General features: G+C 47.2%; 1 protein-coding gene across 4 annotated transcripts in view; it reads right to left on the bottom strand.

Annotated features, from left to right (window-relative positions):
- The window catches only part of LOC119956027 (ras-GEF domain-containing family member 1A-like), a 221,331-nt gene that overhangs the window by 79,066 nt on the left and 120,681 nt on the right, over positions 1-21,584 (bottom strand). The window contains exon 1 of one of the 4 annotated variants that reach the window (XM_038782759.1): positions 3,653-3,743. The exons of the other annotated variants lie outside the window; for them this stretch is intronic. Coding sequence (XP_038638687.1) covers positions 3,653-3,691 — 39 coding nt within the window. The 5' untranslated portion in view covers positions 3,692-3,743. Of the gene's footprint in view, positions 1-3,652; positions 3,744-21,584 lie in introns of those variants that run through there. 4 annotated transcript variants of the gene reach the window in all.

The following is a 21,584-nucleotide window of genomic DNA, read 5'->3' as shown; positions in this document are numbered from 1 at the left end:
AATTCTCCTCCAGCCATACAACCATCTACGATATCTGCTCTCCTCCATTTCTGGCCTCTTGCGCATCCCCGGTTTCATTATATTCACTGCTCATGCCGTGTCTTCACTTTGTGGTTAGCACTGTTGCTTCACAGCTCCAGGGTCCCAGGTTCGATTCCCGGCTTGGGTCACTGTCTGTGAGGAGTCTGCACGTTCTCCCCGTGTCGGCGTGGGTTTCCTCCGGGTGCTCCGGTTTCCTCCCACAAGTCCCAAAAGACGTGCATGTTCGATGAATTGGACATTCTGAATTCTCCCTCTGTGTACCCTCTGGGGATTTTCACAGTAACTTAATTGCGGTGTTAATGAAAGCTTACTTGTGACATTAATAACGATTGTTAGTATCAATTCTTGTCTGCACCTTAAGCTCCAGGATTCCTTCCCTAAAATTCTTGGCTTATCTATCTCTTTCTGTGTTCCCTCCTTCAATACCATTGCTTGAGGCGAGACGAAGAAATTGCAATGAAATTGAACAGAGTGGGAAGATAAAAACAGTCTTGAAGTAAATTGATCAGATAAACGCGACATCTTTTCAAGTAATTCTGGCACTGTCTCGCATGTTCCTGCAATTCACAAGTGGGAAAAAAATTATCTCTCAAGCTGAGACACTGGAGGAGGGTGACAAAACCGAAACTGAAAAGGTAATTTTTCTTTTATGCATTCAAGATGGCCAGCCTTTGTTGCCCATCCCTAATTGCCCTTGAGAAGCTGGTGGTGAGCTGCCTTCTTGAACCACTGCAGCCCATGTTCACTCCCAGTGCTAACTGAGTGGCTTGTTCGGCCATTTAAGAGCCAACCACATTGCTGTGGGTTTTGGAGTCATGTGTAGGCCAGACCGGATAAGGAGGGCAGATTTCCTTCCCGAAAGGGCATTCGTGAACTAGATGCCCTTTTATGGCAATCGATAATGGTCATCATTAGACTCTTCAATCCATAATTTTCATTGAATTCATATTCCAGTGGCTGCCCTGGTGGGATTCGAACCCACTTCCCCAGAACATTACCCTGGGTTTCTGAATTACTTGTCCAACGGTAAAAGCACAACACCACTGCCTCCCCTGATTCTGCTGCAATGCAAGATGGTTGCCCTAGGGCTTGCAAAAATGCAAATGATACCCAGTGGGAACACCATGCTGGTGGACTGCATGCTGATGACTAGACAGAATCAAGTTTCAAAGTGGCAGAAGTAACTCCAATCCCATTTCCAGGAGGCTGAATATACTTAACACAATGTAACACAAACACACACGCGCACACACACACACACTCACAGGCAGCAGCCAGCTCATTGCAGACTGGAATGATTAAATGGAGAGAGAATCTTATCTCCTTGTTCGGCTGACTGAGGAGTGCGAGAAGCTCACGTCTGTGTGTGGGAGAAATGCTTTAGAAAAATCTGCGTTGCATTCTGAAAACGACAGGGCAGAACAGAAGGATTTCAGGACGGATCTACATGAAAATTAGGCACTGCAGAGAGAGATAACTGGTTCCTGAGCTCACAGTTCGCGATTGTTAATCGGTACCCATAAATTTATCATTTTGCAAACCAGGAATTGCTAATGACAATATTCCTCCTCTACAAAAAGCTTTGGCATCATCTCAAAAGAAGATCAATTTAAAGGGGTATATCCACTTACTTTGCACCCTTTGTAAATGTACACATCCAAAATACAGCTGCCCTGATGCTAACTCACACAAATCCTGTTAATATAAGCCTACTTGTGACAATTAAGATTATTATTATTAGCCACCTAACCGAATGTGGCTTCTGTGGCAAATTTTGTCAGGGAAGCACTTTGGGTACTTTTTAACTACAACGAAAGAGAGAGAAAGAGATGGGGGAAGAGAGAGAAAGGGAAAGAGAGAGAAAGGGAGAAAGAGAGAAAGAAATGGAAAGGTTTCGAGAGGGAATTCCAGAGCTTACGGCTCAGTTGACTGAAGACATGGCTTCCGATGGTGGAGGGACTCAAATTGACGCTGCCACAAGTGATCGGAATCGGAGGAGGTTTGTGGGTCTGGAGCAGATCACAGGGCAACCACAACAAAACTGCAGAGAGTCTGAAGTTACACAACGATGCAGTTCATGTATAAGCAATCCCTGCTGCTGGCTTGAATGGATGGGATCAATTTACAGTGCTCCATCACATTAGCTCCTGCAATACACAGCACCTGACATGAACACTTCATCCTCACCTCGGGCTAAGTAATGTTAGTTCTCCAAAGAACGGAGGCAGGTTAGGCTCTTTGAAGTGAAGGAAACCGCTGGCCACCCACCTTGAAGCAGCACTCGGTGCAATACTGCTGGGATTTATTTTTAAAACGCAAAGAATTAAAACAAACTAGAAGGTCACAACGTGCTACGCCCTTTTTGAAGTTATCTCATTTGGTCAAAGGAAACAGCAATTCCCCTGTGTGCAATTGGCACCTCTGAGATCGCCCCAGCCCTCCCCCAAGATTCGGTGAGTCAACCGGACTGGTATAGGTAGAGGACAGGCAAGGTTTTATATACACTGGGCTGTACCAGGGGTACCAGGAAATGGTGCCTGTGATCACATTTGAAAATGAAATGAAATGAAAATCGCTTATTGTCACGAGTAGGCTTCAATGAAGTTACTGTGAAAAGCCCCTAGTCGCCACATTCCGGCGCCTGTCCGGGGAGGCTGGTACGGGAATAGAACCGTGCTGCTGGTCTGCTTGGTCTGCTTTAAAAGACAGCGATTTAGCTCAGTGAGCTAAACCAGCCCCTCTGGTTTCAATGAATGGGCTGAAGAAATAGACCATTCAGCCCATCTGGTCTATACTGGCTTTTATGGTCCACATGAGCCTCCTTTCCACCCTATTTTATCCCCGCCCCTCCCCCCATCAAGATGAGCTTCTACTCATTTCTCCCTCATCCGGCTGCTAGTTAAATGCACCCAAAATTATTTGTCTCAACTACTCCCTGTGATAACGAGATCCACACTCTCAGCTTCCTGCCAGTGTTCCCCTGAATTCCTTACTGGATACAGTAGTCTTTCACCAAACATTATTCCGAGGTTCAGGTTACTCTTATGTTGGAAAACCTGACAATTTGTGGAGAGGAGGATCCCACAAATGGCAATGGGATGAATGGTCACCAAATTAATTGAACCAAGCTCGCTGAACTGTACAAACCCACAGCTGGCGTAAAACCAAGTGCGCATCACACACAGGCTGGGAGTGACTGTTCCCTCGCCCATTCCAGCCATGGAAGCAGATTTGTAGCCTATCATGTGACTTATGGGAAGTGGGCAAAGGTCCCAGACCGTCCCAGGGAGCAGGATCCAATCCGGCTTTCCCCCAGGGAATGATGATTATAAACTACAAACACTTCTTTTAGGCCATGGCTCTTGCCCACCAGAGCAGTGATACCCTCCTTTCGTCAGCCCGCCAGTAGATCAGGCAATCTTCACTGATCCACCTCGCATGCTGGCATGGTACCAGGAGTGACTCCCAACACATTCTTCCCCTCGGACCAGCAGAGGTTGGCCACTCTTTGCTAGCTCAAAACACTGATGCTCCGCACCATTGAAGGTGCCCAGGCAAGACCGCCACGTGCAGGGTAGACATAACAAGAGAAAGACAGAGGGTCACCTACCTGTGCAGCCCGGGCTCCACCTGACCCCCCAGATGCCATGACGGAGCGACATGGGTCTTCCGCCCATTCATACGAGGACAGTCAGTCACTCTGCACATGCGAACTGTCTGTCAAACAAAGGGGCAGGGGTCACCACGTCCAAAGGGGGCCAATAAATGGGCATCATTCAGGTAACCAACCGCGAGTAATGCCACAAAGCCCACAGAGGGCAATGAGGCTTAAAGGGCAGCAGCAACAACCCTGGCAGGCAATAATTGTCCTCGATACATCACAGCTCATTCGCCCAGACCCCCCACGAATGGGGGACCCTGAAAGTCCCAGGGAGAAGCCTCGTCGAGTTCTCTCTCTGCACCCTTTCCGGGGACAGAGAGTGGGTTACATGCAAGAAGCAGAAAAGTTCTGGGTCCACGCATTGTGCCTGCTCCCGGGGAGAGACATGTAGGGAGCTGCGAGAGATCTCTGCAATTCGCAACGAAAGCACAGTCCGCAGGCTAGGGAGGGGGGGGGGGGGGGGGGGGGTGTCACAGGATTAGACACACTCAGGAGGAGGGGGGGGGGGATTAATGAAATAACAGGCTGCAAATATTGCACCCAACCAGCTGCTTTGCAAACTAGAGAGGGGTGTGGGGAGGGGGGGGGGGGGGGGGGGAGGGAGAGAGAGAGAGGGGGGTGGAGATTAGATGGGGGGGGGGTGGAGATTAGATGGGGGGGGTGGAGATTAGATGGGGGGGGGTGGAGATTATATGGGGGGGTGGAGATTAGATGGGGGGGGGTGGAGATTAGATGCGGGGGGGGGGGGGGGGGATGAGACACACTTCTGAGAGGCAGGATTAAATACACTGGACAGAAGCAGAGAGCAGAGTTGAGGACGTTGCACAGCATCAGGCTCACCTGAGACAGCAAGTCGTGGATCAGGCTCCTCTCCAATTCGAAGCAACAGCCAACTGAGAGAATATATATATGTTTAAAAATCCTTGTGGGTCGCATCCATCAAGAACTCGCCGGCACTTTAAACTGCGGGACTGGCTGCCTCTGTGTCTCACACACACACATCTCTACACTCCTCATGCATTCTTGTGTTGAGGAAAATAAAAAGAGCAATTATAAAACAATCGATTGCTCTCGTTCACCCACCAGCACTGCATCCTGCCAAGGGTTAACTGGCTTCCAGCTCAGCCCACATGCTGACTGTCTTGGCTTTCTGTATTGTCACACATTGAGACTTGTGCAGAAACACCCCCCTCCTTCCCTTCACTATCTGCTTCCATCTGCCTCCTGGTCCCTCTGTCAGGGTGGTGAAGTTTAGACTTACCCTGCATCCTCCTCCTCCTCCTCCCCCCCCCCCCCCCCCCCCTCAACAACTCTTTCCCCCCGTTGCTTCTAAGGTTATTTAGAGACAGTCAGGGTCTCTCTCCCCCCCCCCCCCCCCCAGAACCGCCCCACAACTACAGAGATGAGTGGATGCAGATCTACTTAGGTTTGACCCCTGATGCTCCCTCCCTTGAACCTCTCACTGGCTGGAATAATCCCACCCCCCTCCAAAATCTTCCTCCTATTTTTACTCAGGCTCCCTCACTTTAAACAGGATTGGGTCTAGTTTCACGTTAAGCTTGAGGGGTTGGGGGTGCAAAAGCTTGTGAGCTTCGAAAGATCGAGTGAAGAACCGTCCCCACCCTCTATTGAGGAACTGTTGAGGAGAGAAAATGAAATGAAAATGAAAATCGCTTATTGTCACAAGTAGGCTTCAATGAAGTTACTGTGAAAAGCCCCTAGTCACCACATTCCGGCACCTGTTCGGGGCGGCTGGTACGGGAATGTCTCAATGTCTCAATTTGCCGTTCAAGAATGAAGCAGGCAAAGTTATCCCCTTCCTGCTTCGCCCTTTTAGGGCTCGTCATTGGCCAAACAACCAACTGAAACCAAAGGACTGAATTGGTACGGCAACCTTTACAAAGTGAAGGAATTACCTGGGGTCCTCCCCACCCACCCTCACCAGGGGAGATAGTGTGGGTGGAAAGAAAGTACCAACTCCCTTACCAATCTTGAAAGCAGCATGGTTAAGAGGATGAGGAGTCAATTTGCTTCCGGGTTGGTGCAGAAGGCAGAGTTTGCGAGAACCAATGCGGCTGGTGCTAGTGGCAGGGGTCAAGGCAATGCTGGAAGGGCGACGATAGTGGGGAAGGGGTGGCTGGAGATAGAGGGCCATGTGATAGATAGTCCAAGTATTGGGTATGACCTACAAAGATGGCGGAAGAGAAGACGGTGTACAATTTCAAAAGGAACTTGGACAAGCACTTGGGGGGAATAAACTTGCAGGGCCTCAGGGATAACAGGGGCAATAGGATTGATTGCATAGATCTGCAGGGGGCTGACATGGAGTCAATGGGCTGAACAACATCCTCTGGGTCATAGTGACGACATGGCCATCGCCAGGGACTCAGCTTTAGGGAAATAAATCTGCCGTCCTTACCCGGTCTGGCCTACATGTGACTCCAGACCCAGGGGTTATGGGGAGAAGGCAGGAGAATGGGGATGAGAAAATATCAGCCATAATTGAATGGCAGAGCAGACTTGATGGGCCGAGTGGCCTAATTCTGCTCCTATGTCTTACGGACTCTTAAATGCCCTCTGATCTGGCCTCGCAAGCCACTCAGTTCAAGGGCAATTACGGATGGGCAACAAATGCCAGCCTTGTCAGTGACGCCCACCTCCCATGAAATAATTTTTTTAAGTCTGCTGTAAAGCAGGTGTGGTGACCTAGATCATAAGCTGCAATTCCTGGTATGGGGTTTGAGCCCAGAACCTTCTGCAGCTATGACACGATAAGATCCACAACATAAGATCAAATTGAATAGTCCAGGACGACAATACTCGCGATACCCTCCAACTGTATCAAAGTGAATTAGAATTAGAATTAGAACAGTACAGCACAGAACAGGCCCTTCGGCCCTCGATGTTGTGCCGAGCAATGATCACCCTACTTAAACCCACGTAACCCGTATACCCATAACCCAACAATCCCCCCATTAACCTTACACTACGGGCAATTTATCATGGCCAATCCACCTAACCCGCACATCTTTGGACTGTGGGAGGAAACCGGAGCACCCGGAGGAAACCCACGCACACACGGGGAGGATGTGCAGACTCCACACAGACAGTGACCCAGCCGGGAATCGAACCTGGGACCCTGGAGCTGTGAAGCATTGATGCTAACCACCATGCTACCGTGAGGCCTATCACAATCTATCACAAGAACACAGGGTTAGGAGGAAGCTATCCAACCCCTCACATTCCACCATTCCATTCGATCGGAGCTGATTTCTGCCTAAACCCCACCTACTTGCTTCAGCTCCATACACCCTTAATGTCCCCTGCCTCGAGCAAAATACTGCCAATTTCAATTTCAAAATTTTGAATCGACCCCAGCTTTTTGCGGGCGAGAGTTTCCGAATTCCCACGAGCCTTAAGTGGTTCCTGAGATCACCCTGGCATGCTTGGGTCTAATTCTGAAGCTTCTGGCTTAGCCCTGCCAAAGGAAATAGTTCCCCTCCATCCAATCTGTCAACTTCTCAAATCACCTTAAACATCCCAATTAGATCACTCCTTAATCTTTTATGCTCAGTGGGATGCGAGCCTCATCCACGCAACATGTCCTGATAGTTTACATCTGTGGAAATCACACAGTCTATCTCAGTTCATGCCAGCAAGCAGCTCACAGCACAGACAACCTGTCTCATTCGGGACCAGCAGTGGGTTGTAAACATTATTTGTTGTGATAGTCCTGAGCTATCGCACATCAAGACAAGCCATGAAACCAGACAACAGGGGTCATTACTATCAAATAGGCTTTCCAGAAGACAGAGCTGCTGGGCAATGCTAAGGCCAGTTTCTCACTGCGGGTGATGACTGTGTACATGATTTCTGACTACAGCACCAAGTGACCTTCATTGATGTTCCTTAACGGCCAACACAAAGGAGAGTGAGCTACTGGCCCGTTCCTCGTGGACGCTCCCTACAGAGCACAGGCCTGCGCAGACATATAGACTTGTGCATAATGGTTACAAATGAGACCATCTCTCAGGGGGGCTGTAGGAGGTCCTGTCACACTACCTTTTCTACGTGCAAATTGGCTGTATTTCCCACATTTCAGCACTGGCTACATTTCAATAAGTGCTTCATTGCCCCTCAGGTACTTAGGAGTGTCCTGGCAGCACAGTGGTTAGCACTGTTGCTTCACAGCTCCAGGGTCCCAGATTCAATTCCCGGCTTGGGTCACTGTCTGTATGGGGTCTGCACATTCTCCCCGTGTCTGCGTGGGTGTCCTCCGGGTGATCCGGGTTCCTCCCACAAGCCCCGATAGACCTGTTGTTAGGTAATTTGGACATTCTGAATTCTCCCTCTGTGTACCCTAACAGGCGCCGGAATGTGGCGACTAGGGGCTTTTCACAGTAACTTAATTGCAGTGTTCATAGAATCATAGAATTTACAGTGTAGAAGGAGTCCACTTGGCCCATCGAGTCTGCACCGGCCCTTGGAAAGATCACTCTGTAGAAGCCCACACCTCCACCCTATCCCCGTAACCCAGTGATACCTAAACTGCACATCTTTGGACTGTGGGAGGAAACCGGAGCTCCCGGAGGAAGCCCACGCAGACACAGGGAGAACGTGCAGACTCTGCACAGACAGTGACCCAAGCCGGGAATCGAACCTGGGACCCTGGAGCTGTGAAGCAACAGTGCTAACCACTATGTCATCTTGCTGCCTGTGTTAATATAAGCCTACTTGTGACAATAAAGGTTATTATTATTATTAGATTGTGATAAGAATTAAATGTAGTGGAGAGGGAAGGCCTTGTGGCACAGTTGATAGTGTTCCCACCTCTGGCCCGGGGTTCAAGTCCCACTTGATGGCCACGGAAGGTGCTTTCATAACCAAATAGGTGGTTTATCCGCCTGTAAACCCTTCCGATACACCTGATGGCAGGTGGTAAGAGCGGGAGAGTTACCTGGTTAGCCACACCGCAGAAGACAATGGCAAACCACTGCGGTACTTTGCCCAGCATAACCTACTTGTGACAATAAAGATTATTACTACTATAACCATGGACTAATCTGATGGAATTCCATGGCTATTAATGATCTCTTAGGGCGTGGTAACTGAAGCAGGAGGAAGAGAGTGGGAAGGGGCTAGCCCAGATGGGCCGAATGGCCTATTTCACTGCTGTGGATCCAATGCCATGTTTCCTACAATACAACAGCGACTACTCCAGAAGCACTCCATTGGCTGTTGTGTGCTTTGGGACATTTTGAAAAGATGAAAGGAGCTATAAAAATGCAGCAATCTTTCTTTCTCTGTAGTAACTGCTCTCCAAACGCATTTAATTCTGTAAAGTACTTTGAGAGGTTTGCACCAGGGTGATGGGATATTATGTAAATGCAAATATTTCTTTCAACGCTATCTTCAAATGCACAGGAGCTGCTCTTCTTTTCATGGTTGCCTCAAACCTCCCGTAAGCCACATATTGACAAGGCACCAACATCAGACAGGGATTTCTCACTTGCACAGGTCCCTGCAACCACTCATACTGCTTTTGTAATGTTCATTTCCTAGAAAGGCCACGGCAAATGTGTGAAAACAATCCTCTGCTGTCAACAGGAAATTAAATCAACTTGCGTCACCAAACAACATAATTATTCACATTTTTGAACAGGCCCGAATGCCAGAACGCACACTGAGTGTGCGCTGCAATGTGCCGCGTCGAAACATTAAGATGAAAAAGGTTATAGTTACTGAAAATAATTTTTAAACCGGTTCTCGTGCATGACTAGAAAGTCAGAAAATCATCCACATGGACCTTCCAACAGCGGTCAGGATGTGGCATAGTTCTTAAATGTTACACCATGAGGCACTGTGACCTATTTCATAGTGTGACCTCTGCCTCACTGTTATTACACTAATCTGTGAGTCAGAAAGGTTGTGTGTTCAAACACTGCTCCAGAGACTTAAGCACATCACCTAAGCTGACACCACAACGCAATACAAATGCGTTTTCTGTATTGGTGGAATCACATCAAATTTACAACACAGAAACAGGTCATTTGACCCAACTGGTCTATACCAGGGTTAATGCACACATGGCGGCACGGTAGCACAGTGGTTAGCACTGTGGCTTCACAGTGCCAGGGTCCCAGGCTCGATTCCTGACTTGGATCACTGTCTGTGCGGAGACTGCACCTTTTCCCTATGTCTGCGTGTGTTTCATCCGGGTGCTCCGGTTTCCTCCCACAAGTTCTGAAAGACGTGCTTGTTAGGTGAATTTGACATTCTGAATTCTCCCTCTCTGTACCCAAACAGGCGCCGGAATGTGGCGACTGGGGGCTTTTCACAGTAACTTCATTGCAGTGTTAATGTATGCCTACTTGTGACAATAAAGATTATTATTATTTCGAGCCTCCTCCCACCTCATGTCATCCCATCCTATTAGCATAACTTTCTACTCCTATCTCCCTCACATACTTTTTTATTTATTCACTCCGGGGATGAGGGCATCGCTGGTCTGGCCAGTATTTATTGCCCATCCCTAATTGCCCTTGAGAAGGTGGTGGTGAGCTGCCTTCTTGAAGAGGTGCATTCCATGCGGTCTAGGTACACCCTGGGGTGGGGGGGGGGGGGGGGGGGGGGGTGGTCCAGCATTTTGGCTAAATGGCAGGAAAGGGGCGGCGATATAATTCCAAGGAAAGATGATGTGTGGTTGGGAGGGGAATGTATTCCCATGCACCTGCTGCCCATGTCCTTTTAGGTGGAGGTGGGTTATTCATGAAAGCCCCACCTTTACAACCTTGTCCTTCACCTGAGGTGTGATGACCCTCAGGTTTTTTTTTCAAAAAATATACTTTATTCATAAAATCTCTAATAAACATTACAGAACATTTCGAATTGTCTTGACTGTACATTTCCATCAAAGTTACACATTCCCTTGACTTTCTTCCATTCAATTGGGATGACATTACGCACCTACCCCTCTTTACGTTACAATTCTTTCTTAAATACTTACATTGTCATGTTTCCTTTATACATTGGAGTATTGATGACCCAGACCGAGGGGTTTTACACTGTTACCCACCCCTCGGTGTACATTTGCTGGAAGACCTTACACAGTGGTCTTTCCCCATTGCGCCTTGGCGGAGGCTGCCCCAAGCTTGAGTGCGTCCCTCAGCACGTAGTCCTGGACCTTGGAATGTGCCAGTCTGCAACATTCGGTCGAGGACCATTCTTTGCGCTGGAAGATCAGCAAGTTTCGGGCAGACCAAAGAGCGTCTTTCACCGAGTTGATGACCTTCCAGCAGCAGTTGATGTTTGTCTTGGTGTGTGTCCTTGGAAACAGTCCGTAGAGCACAGAGTCCTGTGTCACAGAGCTGCTCGGGATGATAAAACACCACCAGTCAGCTCTCCCCCCTCAAAGGGGAAAGCAGCCTATGGTCATCTGGGACTATGGCGACTTTACCTCACCTTTAGGTGGTAGCAGTCGTGGGTTTAGAAGGCACTGCCAAAGGAGGCTTGTCGAGCTGCTGGAGGTACACTTCTGCCACTGTGCGTCAATGGTGCAGGGAGTGTATGTTTAAGCTGGCGGATGGTGTTCCAGTTAAGTGGGCTGCCTTGTGGTGACAAGTTTCTTGTGTGTAGCTGGAGCTGCACTCATCCAGTCAAGTAGAGAGCGTTCCCTCATACCCCGGCCTTGTGCCTTGCAGATGGTGGGCAGGCGTAAGGGAGTGAGAAACAGAGTTATTCACCACAGAATCTGACTTGCTGTTTTCTGGTGTCACCTTAAAGCTCACCATTCTCACTGCTCTCTAGACGATGAATTCTGGGAGAGGACGGTCACCTGAATACATTATTAGATTTACTAACTACTATCTTTTATTGATGACCCAGAGTTTTGGACTCATCTATAAGTGGAAAAATCAGAGGTGGCGTCTCTCGAATGAGGTGGTGTCCTGGCTAACCATTATCGCTCAAACAAATCAAGTGGCCATTCATTTCTTTGCTGTGGGTGAATTGACTGTCACATCTGTTGCAAAGCAACAGTAACTACCCTTCAAAAGTAACAACAGTGCTGAAGTCCCATTTGCCACTTAAGGTGGATGATAAAACTCTTGGATCAGTGCAAGTAACGAAGCAGAGAATCTGAGATTTTTAAAACACAGGTCATGGCTGACTAACTTAATTAAATTTTTTCTGAGGGAAGCGCAAGGGAATGGAAATAGAGAGCCTAGTGAGCGCAGAGATGGATTTTCAAAACACGTTTAATAAGGTGCCAAGTAAGAGACTTGTTATGAAAATTAAAACTCAGGACTGTAGAGAGAGTGTTGCACATGGCGAGAGAGATTGGAAGGGGACAGAAAGCATGGGGCGGGGAAAACAGATGTCCTCGGAATGGAGGGAAGTGGGGAGCAGTCTGCAGGGATCCCTTTAAATCAATGATTCTGGCATTTGCTGGCGAGGCCGAGTAAAGGCTTTGTGAGGGGACATGGTCGGGGTTTACAGGGGGCAACAGGAAGGTTAGCGGAGTGGGCAGAGAGGTGAGAATTGGAGTTGATGCAGTTATGTTATACCTCATCCAAAAGGACATTCCAAAGTACTCCACACACCGCCACCAGAACAATTCTGGAACGGTTGTCAGCGATTCATTCGCATGGAGGGTTAATAGAACCTGTAAGGATTTCTCTAGAACCTCCCACAATCTCAAGACAACCCGAAACACTTCACAGCCAATGAAATATTTTTCAAATGTAGCCAGTGCTGTAATGCAGGGGAACTACGCAGCCAATTTGTACACAGCAAGCTCCCACAAACAGCAATGAAATAAATGACCAGAAAATCCCTTGGAACGTGGCGTAGACTGAGGGGTAGGTCTTGTCCAGTCCAGAACACTAGGGAGAACTCCCCACCTCGTCTTTAAAATGGTAGCCATCAGCCTTTTATACACATGCGCCAGAGAATTCAGACAGGGCCTTACTTTATCATCTCATCTGACAGGCCTGACAGAGCAGCGTTCCTTGGTACGCGAGTGGCAGTGTCAGCCTGCAGTCTGTGCTCACATCTCTGGAGTGGGAAAACAGATAGCTCCAGTTAAAGATGTGGCAAATGTCTGATGTCAATTCCCTACCCGTTGGGTCAATGGAGGGAGATCTGCAGGCCTGTTATCTGCTACGCACCGTTATTCTAGCTCATCCAAAATAGTAAACTCTGCATGATGTGTGCCTGTTTACACACTCTATATTTGGTGAGGGTTTTATGGATAGTCCCTAAATACATCCTTATTTTTCTCTATCGGGAACCACAGGTCAGGGGTCAGTGGAATCAATCAGGCAACAAAACCTCCCTCCCAATGGACTGTGATGGAATTGGGGAAGGTCCTGAGGGGGATAGCTCATTCATTAAAGTCAGGCAGGACTGATTCATTCTTTTAGGTTGTGGAGTTGGGGGGGGGGAGGGGTTGTGGGACCAGTTATTATTGCTGACACAGGGAGAGCGTTTAAGTGACGAGCCGGTGTGCGCCAGAGCAATTGGACCTTTCGTTTTAATCTCTCCATTCATAGTCCACCGTCTGCCAGAGTTCCTGTTTCAACAGCTCATCAATATGAATGAAATACTGATGAAAATACAGGCATGACCCCCACTGCACGCACTAACTACCAACCCACGTCCAGCCACTTTTCTTTCTCCAAGTTACTTGAATGTGTTGCCGTCTCTCAGAGCCATAAGTGGGGTACAACACAGAAGCAGCCCATTCGGCCCCTCAAGCCCATGCTAGCTTTTTGAAAGAGCAATCCAACCAGCTCCGCCCCCCCCTCCGTTTCCTCCATAGTGTTGAAGATGCATTCCCCTCAGCTACGTGTGCCTTTCTGAATGTTACTATTGAATCTGCTCCCACCACACTGCATACCAGATCATCACAACTCACTGCATCATTTGTTTCTCCTCAGTTTGTCTCTGGTTCTTTTGTTCAATTAATCTGTGCTAGTCGCTCTCCGAAATTCCTGTTTGAATTCCTCAAGTGAAATTCCCAAATGCTCACACAACACCAAATACCTCTAATCGTGTTCTTTGTGATCGTGCTAATGGTGCATTATTCCCCTGTGACCTCTCTGTGGCCTTTGACAGGGTTGATCATCATCTCAATTCCTCAGCATGAACTACATTCACTTGTTATTCACTCCGTTATCCTCCCCAGCCTCTGTTCCCAGCTCAACAAGGCTGTGTGGAATCTCGGAATCCGATTAACCTTGATCTTCTGACCTTGCGTCACCTCCATCACAATGACTACCTACCTCCAGCTCCACCAAGTTCCCCACCCTTATCCCTGCCTCGACCCCCCCCCCCCCTTGCATTATTCATGACTGGAGCATTGGCCTAAGTAATATGTTTTTATTTCTGAAAAGAGAAACATGTTCTCAAGGCTTTTCACCCCACACGTATCAGGCCAAATGCGAGAACGCCAAATTTCAAGCAATCGCAACAATTCATACTGCAGGAGAAAAGAACATAGAACATTACAGCGCAGTACAGGCCCTTCGGCCCTCAATATTGCGCCGACCTGTGAAAACACCCTAAAGCCCATCTACACTATTCCCTTATCATCCATATGCCTATCCAATGACCATTTGAATGCCCTTAGTGTTGGCGAGTCCACTACTGTTGCAGGCAGGGCATTCCACACCCCTACTACTCTCTGAGTAAAGAACCTACCCCTGACATCTGTCCTGTATCTATCTCCTCTCAATTTAAAGCTATGTCCCCTCGTGCTAGACATCACCATCTGACGAAAAAGGCTCTCACTGTCCACCCTATCTAATCCTCTGATCATCTTGTTTGCCTCAATTAAGTCACCTTCTTCTCTCTAACGAAAACAGCCTCAAGTCCCTCAACCTTACCTCATAAGATCTTCCCTCCATACCAGGCAACATTCTGGTAAATCTCCTCTGCACCCTTTCCAATGCTTCCACATCCTTCCTATAATGCGGTGACCAGAACTGTACGCAATACTCCAAATGCGGCCGCACCAGAGTTTTGTACAGCTGCAACATGACCTCATGGCTCCGAAACTCAATCCCTCTACCAATAAAAGCTAACACACTGTACGCCTTCTTAAAAACCCTCTCAACCCGAGTGGCAACTTTCAGGGATCTATGTACATGGACACGGAGATCTCTGTGGTCATCCACACTATCAAGAATCTTACCATTAGCCCAGTACTCTGTCTTCCTGTTATATCTTCCAAAATGAATCACCTCACACTTTTCTGCATTAAACTCCATTTGCCACCTCTCAGCCCAGCTCTGCAGCTTATCTATGTCCCTCTCTAACTTGGAACATCCTTCCGCACTGTCCACAACTCCGACGACTTTAGTGTCATCTGCAAATTTACTCACCCATCCTTCTACGCCCTCCTCCAGGTCATTTATAACAATGACAAACAGCAGTGGCCCCAAAACAGATCTTTGTGGTACACCACTAGTAACTGGACTACAGTCTGAACATTTCCCATCAACCACCACTCTTTGTCTTCTTCCAGCTAGCCAATATCTGATCCAAACTGCTAAATCACCCTGAATCCCATGCCTCCGTATTTTTTGCAATAGCCTACCTCAGGGAACCTTATCAAACGCTTTACTGAAATCCATATACACCACATCAACTGCTTTACCCTCATCCACCTGTTTGGTCACCTTCTCGAAGAACTCAATAAGGTTTGTGAGGCACGACCTACCCTTCCCAAAACCGTGTTGACTATCTCTAATCAAATTATTCCTTTCCAGATGATTATACATCCTATCTCTTGTAAACCTTTCCAAGACTTTGCCCACAACAGAAGTAAGGCTCACTGGTCTATAGTTACCGGGGTTGTCTCTACTCCCCTTCTTGAACAACAGGACAACATTTGCTATCCACCAGTCTTCTGGCACTATTCTTGTAGACAAAGATGACTTAAAGATCTGTAGTTGATGCAGTGCAAAAGGAATAATATCAGAAACAAGTAAGTTAACCCATGATAGGTATGGCTTACTATGTCTTCGTCATCTTCGTCATCTCAGGATGCTGATTGGTTGGCAAGTCAACTCTGATTGGCTAAGGTGTTGCCACGAAGAAAGCAACAGGCAACCATAGACTCTCCAATCTCCTGGGTAATCCGGAAAAGGTGCAAAGCTCGAATGTATTACTCGTAGAGAAACGATCCCCACATATAAATTGCTGTGATCTTTTGAAATTTGGCATGCTTGTACTTGTCTCGATGAGTGCAAGATCAAAAGCTTCAGTAACATATCTCTCTTTTCAGCAATATTCAAGTTCTGTACTACTGTTTATATGTTTTTCTTATACTTATTCACATATTATTGACAACACAGGCAAGGTCAACATTGTTTGCCTACATCCCTAATTGCCTTGAGGAGATAGTGAATGGCTTGAATCCAGCTGAGCGTCTCGCTGGGCCATTTCAGAGGTGCAGTGAAGAGTCAACCACATTGCTGTGGGTCTGGAGTCACTTGTGGGCCAGACTAGGTAAGGACGGCAGACTACGCTCCCCAAAGAATCGAACTAATGCTATTTTACACAAAAGCGTGTTACAAATTTACATAGACGGTTACAGCACAGTCCGTTCCAGCTAACAGGTCTACACTGGCGTTTACACCCAACACTCTGACCTTCCTTCGTATCGCTCTTTCAATACAACTTCCTATTCCTGCTCCCTGACACAAGGACCTCACTTCCCCATAAATGTATCTATGCTAATCACTTCTACTACAATTTTACATCTTCTCTTGGGAGTTATGGTGCTGATTAGTCCTGAAAGTGGTCTAAATATCTTCTGCTCTGGGGTGTACACACACTGTGCAATCGCCAACTGGTCCACAACAAGAGGATTTTCTTTTGTTAATTGATTTGGATATTGCTTCTCATGCATGTTCTCAAGTTCCTGGAAGTGAACTGAGAAATAATTGATAAGAAAAGGCCAGAGGTACATTGTTACCCGGGTTTACCTCACCATGGAAGTAAAGAGGGAGAATCAGAATGAATTCCACTCGGCCCAATTTCAAAAAGATGACAAAGACATAGTAAGCCGTACCTATCATGGGTTAACTTACTTGTTTCTGACATTGTTCCTTTTGCACTGCATCGAACTACAGAATCTGACCAATGGCATTCCCCAGTTCTGGCTCAGAAACTATCCCTGGTTTAAAACCAGTCAGTCGCTGGGTATCTAACGATTCCAGCTCTAAGGGACGAGGTATTTGTCAACTAACCAAATCATCACCCTGTCTCTAAGGAGGATATCCTTCACATGTGCGTTACCCACATGAATCAAATTGTCCTCACTACAATGGGTGTGAATATTTATGGGTCACCTGAGATGCGATGACAAATTGCTTCACGTCCTAGGTCAACCCGGCTAATAGGCCTCGGCATGGGACAAGTGATCCTGATTGTACCAGTGTGAAATAGGCTGTGGTTTGTGCTATTCGCAAGGAGAGCAAGAGGGAGAAAGAGAAAAGGAAAGACATGCATTCGTGTAGTGCCTTTCACAGAGGCAGATCGTTCTTTCGAACCAATGAAGTGCTTCTGAAATGTAGTCGCCGTTGTAATGCAGAAAATGCAGCAACCAATCCCACAGACAGCAAGGAGGTCGTGCACAATTTGTAACAGATAATTTGTGTGATAGATCTCTAGTCAAGCTGGTCCAGTACAGCATTTACTGGCATTTACCTGGCAATATGGAAAACTGCCCAGGTGTATCATCTTTGAAATAAATTTAGAGTACTCAAATTATTTTTTTCCAATTAAGGGGCAATTTAGCGTGGCCAATCCACCTAACCTGCACACCTTTGGGTTGAGGGGGTGGGACCCACGCAGACACGGGGAAAATGTACAAACTCCACACGGACAGTGACTCGGGGCCGGGATCGAACCCGGGTCCTCAGCGCCATAGGCAGCAGTGCTAACCACTGTGCTACTGTGCCACCCCATGGCCAGGTGTATCATGTCCACAGAAATTACGATAAATCCATTCGGGCCAATTACTGTCTACTCTCAGCTTTAGAAAAATGATGGAAGGCCTCTTTGACAGGGCGATCAAGATTCATTTACTCAGCAATAACCTGCTCACTGACACTCAACTTCGCTTCTGCCTGGGCCACTCGGTTTTAGACCTCATTACAGCCTTGGTTCGAACATGGACAAAATAAATCCAGGGGTGAGATGAGAGTGACTATCCTTGACATAAAAGCTGTCTCCAGCAAAGTTGAAGTTAATGAGAATCAGGGGAGTTATGTCTGGCACAAAGGAAAATCTTGTGTTGCTGGAGGCCAATCAATTCTGCCCCCGGGCTTTACTGCAGGAGTTCCTCAGGGCGGTGTCCTTGGCCCAACTATCCTCACCTGCCTCATCAATGTTCTTCACTCTATCATAAGGTCAAAGGTGGGGATGTTTATTGATGTTTGCTTTGTATTCAGCACCATCCATATCTCCTCGTATAATGAAACAGTCCCTGCCCACATGTAGCAAAAACTGAGCGACATCCAGGCTTGGGATGAAGTGGCAAGTAATATTGGTGCCACATAAATGGCAGGCAATAACCCTCTCTAACAAGATGCTCAATGGCATGACTATTGCTGAATTCTCCACTAACAGCTTCCTGGGGATTACCATTGACCAGAAACGTTTCTGTACCAGCCAGATAAATACTTTGATGGCAAGAGCAAGTCAGAGGCTGAGAATACTGTGGCTATTAGTGCACCTTCAGACTCCCCATAGGCTGGTCATCATCAACAAGGCACAAGTCAGGAGTTTGATTAAATACTCTCCACTTGTCTGGATGAGTACAGCTCCAACACCATTGAAGAAGCTCAACATTATCCAGGATAAAGCAACCCCCTTGGGCAGCAAAACATTCTTCAGTTTAAACAATCATTCCGTCCACCACCGACGCACAGCGGCAGCCGTTGTGTACCATCAACAAGATGCACTGCAGCAACTCACCAAGGCTGCTTTGACAAAACCTTCCAAGCCTGTGACCTCTACCACCTAGGACAAGAGCAGCAGATACATGGGAACACCACCACCTGCGAGTTCCCCTCCAAGTCACACACCTTCCTGACTTGGAAATATATCGCCGTTCCTTCACTGTCGCTGGGTCGACATCCTGGAACTCCCTTCCTAATAGCACAGTGGGTGTACCTACACCACATGGACTGCAGCGGTTCAAGAAGACAGCTCACCACCACCTTCTCAAGGGCAATTATGGACAACAATGTCCACGTGCCACAAATGATTTATTTTTTTCAATTGTTTGGGCAAAATTGGCCAAATTGGGCAGGACACTGAAGCGAGCAGCTTCTCTTCTGAACTATTCTTCCAAATAGCGTTGTGGGATCTTTGACAATCATTTGAGAGGGCAGCCAGGGCCTCAGGTCACCTTCATACCCGAAATCCAACTCCAATGGCAGTGTAGTACCCCTTGCCTACTTGCTCAGGTGAGCACTGATGCAAATAATCAATGCAGAAACTGTGCACTTGTCCGTTGAAGATGATCGTAAATCAATGGAGTTAATAGTTACTCACTGCCTGTGTGCGGTCACTAACCTCACCTCAGTAATCATCCTTACTTCATCCTTGCTTCATCCTTACTAATCATCCTTACTTCATCTACACACTGGGGGGGAGGGGCTTCCATTTACAACCAGAGAACCAAAGAAATGTTACGGTGCAGAAAGAGGCCATTCAGCCCATCGTCCTGTGCTGGCCAAAGTAGATTAAAAAGATACCAGCCACTCATTTTAATCCCACTTTGCAGCACCTGGTCCGTAGCCTTGCAGGTTCCAGCATTTCAGATACGTATCCAGGTTCCTTTGAAATGAGTTGAGTGTTTTAGCCTCAACCACCAACTTGGGCCGTGAATTCCACACCCCCATCACACTGGGTGAAAAAGCTTTTCCTCATGCCCCCTCTAATTCTACCAATCACCTTAAATCTATGCCCCCTGGTAGTTGACCCCTCAGTTAGGGGAAACAGGTCTTTTCTGTTCACCCTGTCTCGGCCCCTCATCATTTTGCACACCCCAATTAGGTCACCCCTTAGCCTCCCCTGCTCCAAGCAAACCAACCCCAGCCTATCTAATCTCTCCCCACAGCTGCAATTGTCACGGCCCTGGCAACGTTCGTGTAAATTTGCGAGCCTTTTAATTGCACTAATCCAGGGGATGGGTTGTGGAGCATTCCTCCTTGTCAGCAAGGTTGGTAGCTGAGGTTGAGTCCTGGGAAAGCAAATTGACTTGGAACAAACTGCACATTTCCAGCTATAACCTCTCACCCCGAGCTTGAAACAAAATTTCAAAATGTACAGAACCAAGGAGCAATTAATCATTCACAGCAATCTTTAAATAAACCGAAAAAGTTGCACTTTTGTCGCTGAAATGCCGCTGTACCCATCCAGGGAGGAAAGTGTGATGTTCAGACAACACTTCTATTTAAAGACTGTACTTTTAAACACTCCAGAATCATCATGTTGCAGGGATGGTGATTAAAGTGCAGCCACCACCTTCTCGGAATCGATCGCAAATGGTTCAAAAGCAATCTATCATATGGATAATTCTCGACCAACTTTACGGGAACACTGTAGGGTCTTCATCAGTAAAATAAAATGTTGCTCAACATTATACAGCAGTATAAAAATGCATACATCAGTGAGAACGGCGATTAAAAAACCCTAGTGCTAATTAAAGAGTGCAAAGAACGTCTTAAAACACCAATATAAATGCAGTTTCTGGTCATTAAATCCATACAAAACAGAGGAAATTGTTCAGATTGCACCTGTTTTACTCAGACCACACCTGGGTAAACTCCTAGGTGGAAGAGCTACGACAGGACACAAGGTCTTCACTCACAGTGCAGAAGGAATGTGATTGTCACAGTTCAGCATCAAGCCCCAATTGGTTGTAACTCTCCAATTGCTATTTATGAGCACTGTGATAAAACTCAACTGGTCAGGCAGCATCTGTGAAGAGAGAAACGGAGCTAACGTTTTGAGTCCATTTCACTCTTCCCCAGAGCTGGACAGTGCAAATTTCCAGTCATAACCTCTCACACCAATCTTGAAATAACATTTCAATGCGGAATGAACCCAGGAGTAATCAGTCATTTTGTGTTTACACCAGCACAGTAACTCAGTATCAATCTGAATCAGTCACAATTGTCTGTAAGGTAACTTCAAAATGATTGGCAATTGTTGGTGTTTAATATCCCTCATATCGTAATCCAGTGTCAATACCAGCTCGTTATGATAACGGTTGAACTCTTTCCTTTAAAGCTTTTTCTAATTAAGGGTCAATTTAACATGGCCAATCTAACCTGCACTTATCTATGGTTTGTGGGGGTGAGACCCACACCAACACGGGGAGAATGTGCAAACTCCCCATGGACAGTGACCCAGAGCCGGGATCGAACCTGGGTCCTCGGCGCCGTGAGGCAGCAGTGCTATCCACTGCTCCACCTTGCTGCCCCTTGAATGTTGGTTACTGTGATGGATTCATGTCCCCCAGTTACTATCTGAAACTTTGAATAGATTTCCACCGCGTATCGATTCTGCACGGCTAATCTGGCATCTCCTTGGACAAGAAACAGCAGTAGGACTAATGCGAGATAGCGCCTATAGCAGCAAATAATAGCAGGATATAGAATCAAAGAATGATACACCCCTGAATGAGGCCACTCAGCTCTCTGACCCTCTGTAAGAGCACCCTATCCAGGTCCACTACCCAGCTCTATCCCCATAACCCCACCTAACCTGCACACCTTTCGACACAAAGCCTCAATTTAACATGGCCAATCCACATAACCTGTGGGAGGAAACCAGAGCACCCGGAAGAAGCCCAAGC

The sequence above is a fragment of the Scyliorhinus canicula genome, chromosome 22, assembly GCF_902713615.1.
Source record: "Scyliorhinus canicula chromosome 22, sScyCan1.1, whole genome shotgun sequence".
NCBI lineage: Eukaryota > Metazoa > Chordata > Chondrichthyes > Carcharhiniformes > Scyliorhinidae > Scyliorhinus > Scyliorhinus canicula.
This window is presented reverse-complemented; position numbering and strand designations above follow the sequence as displayed.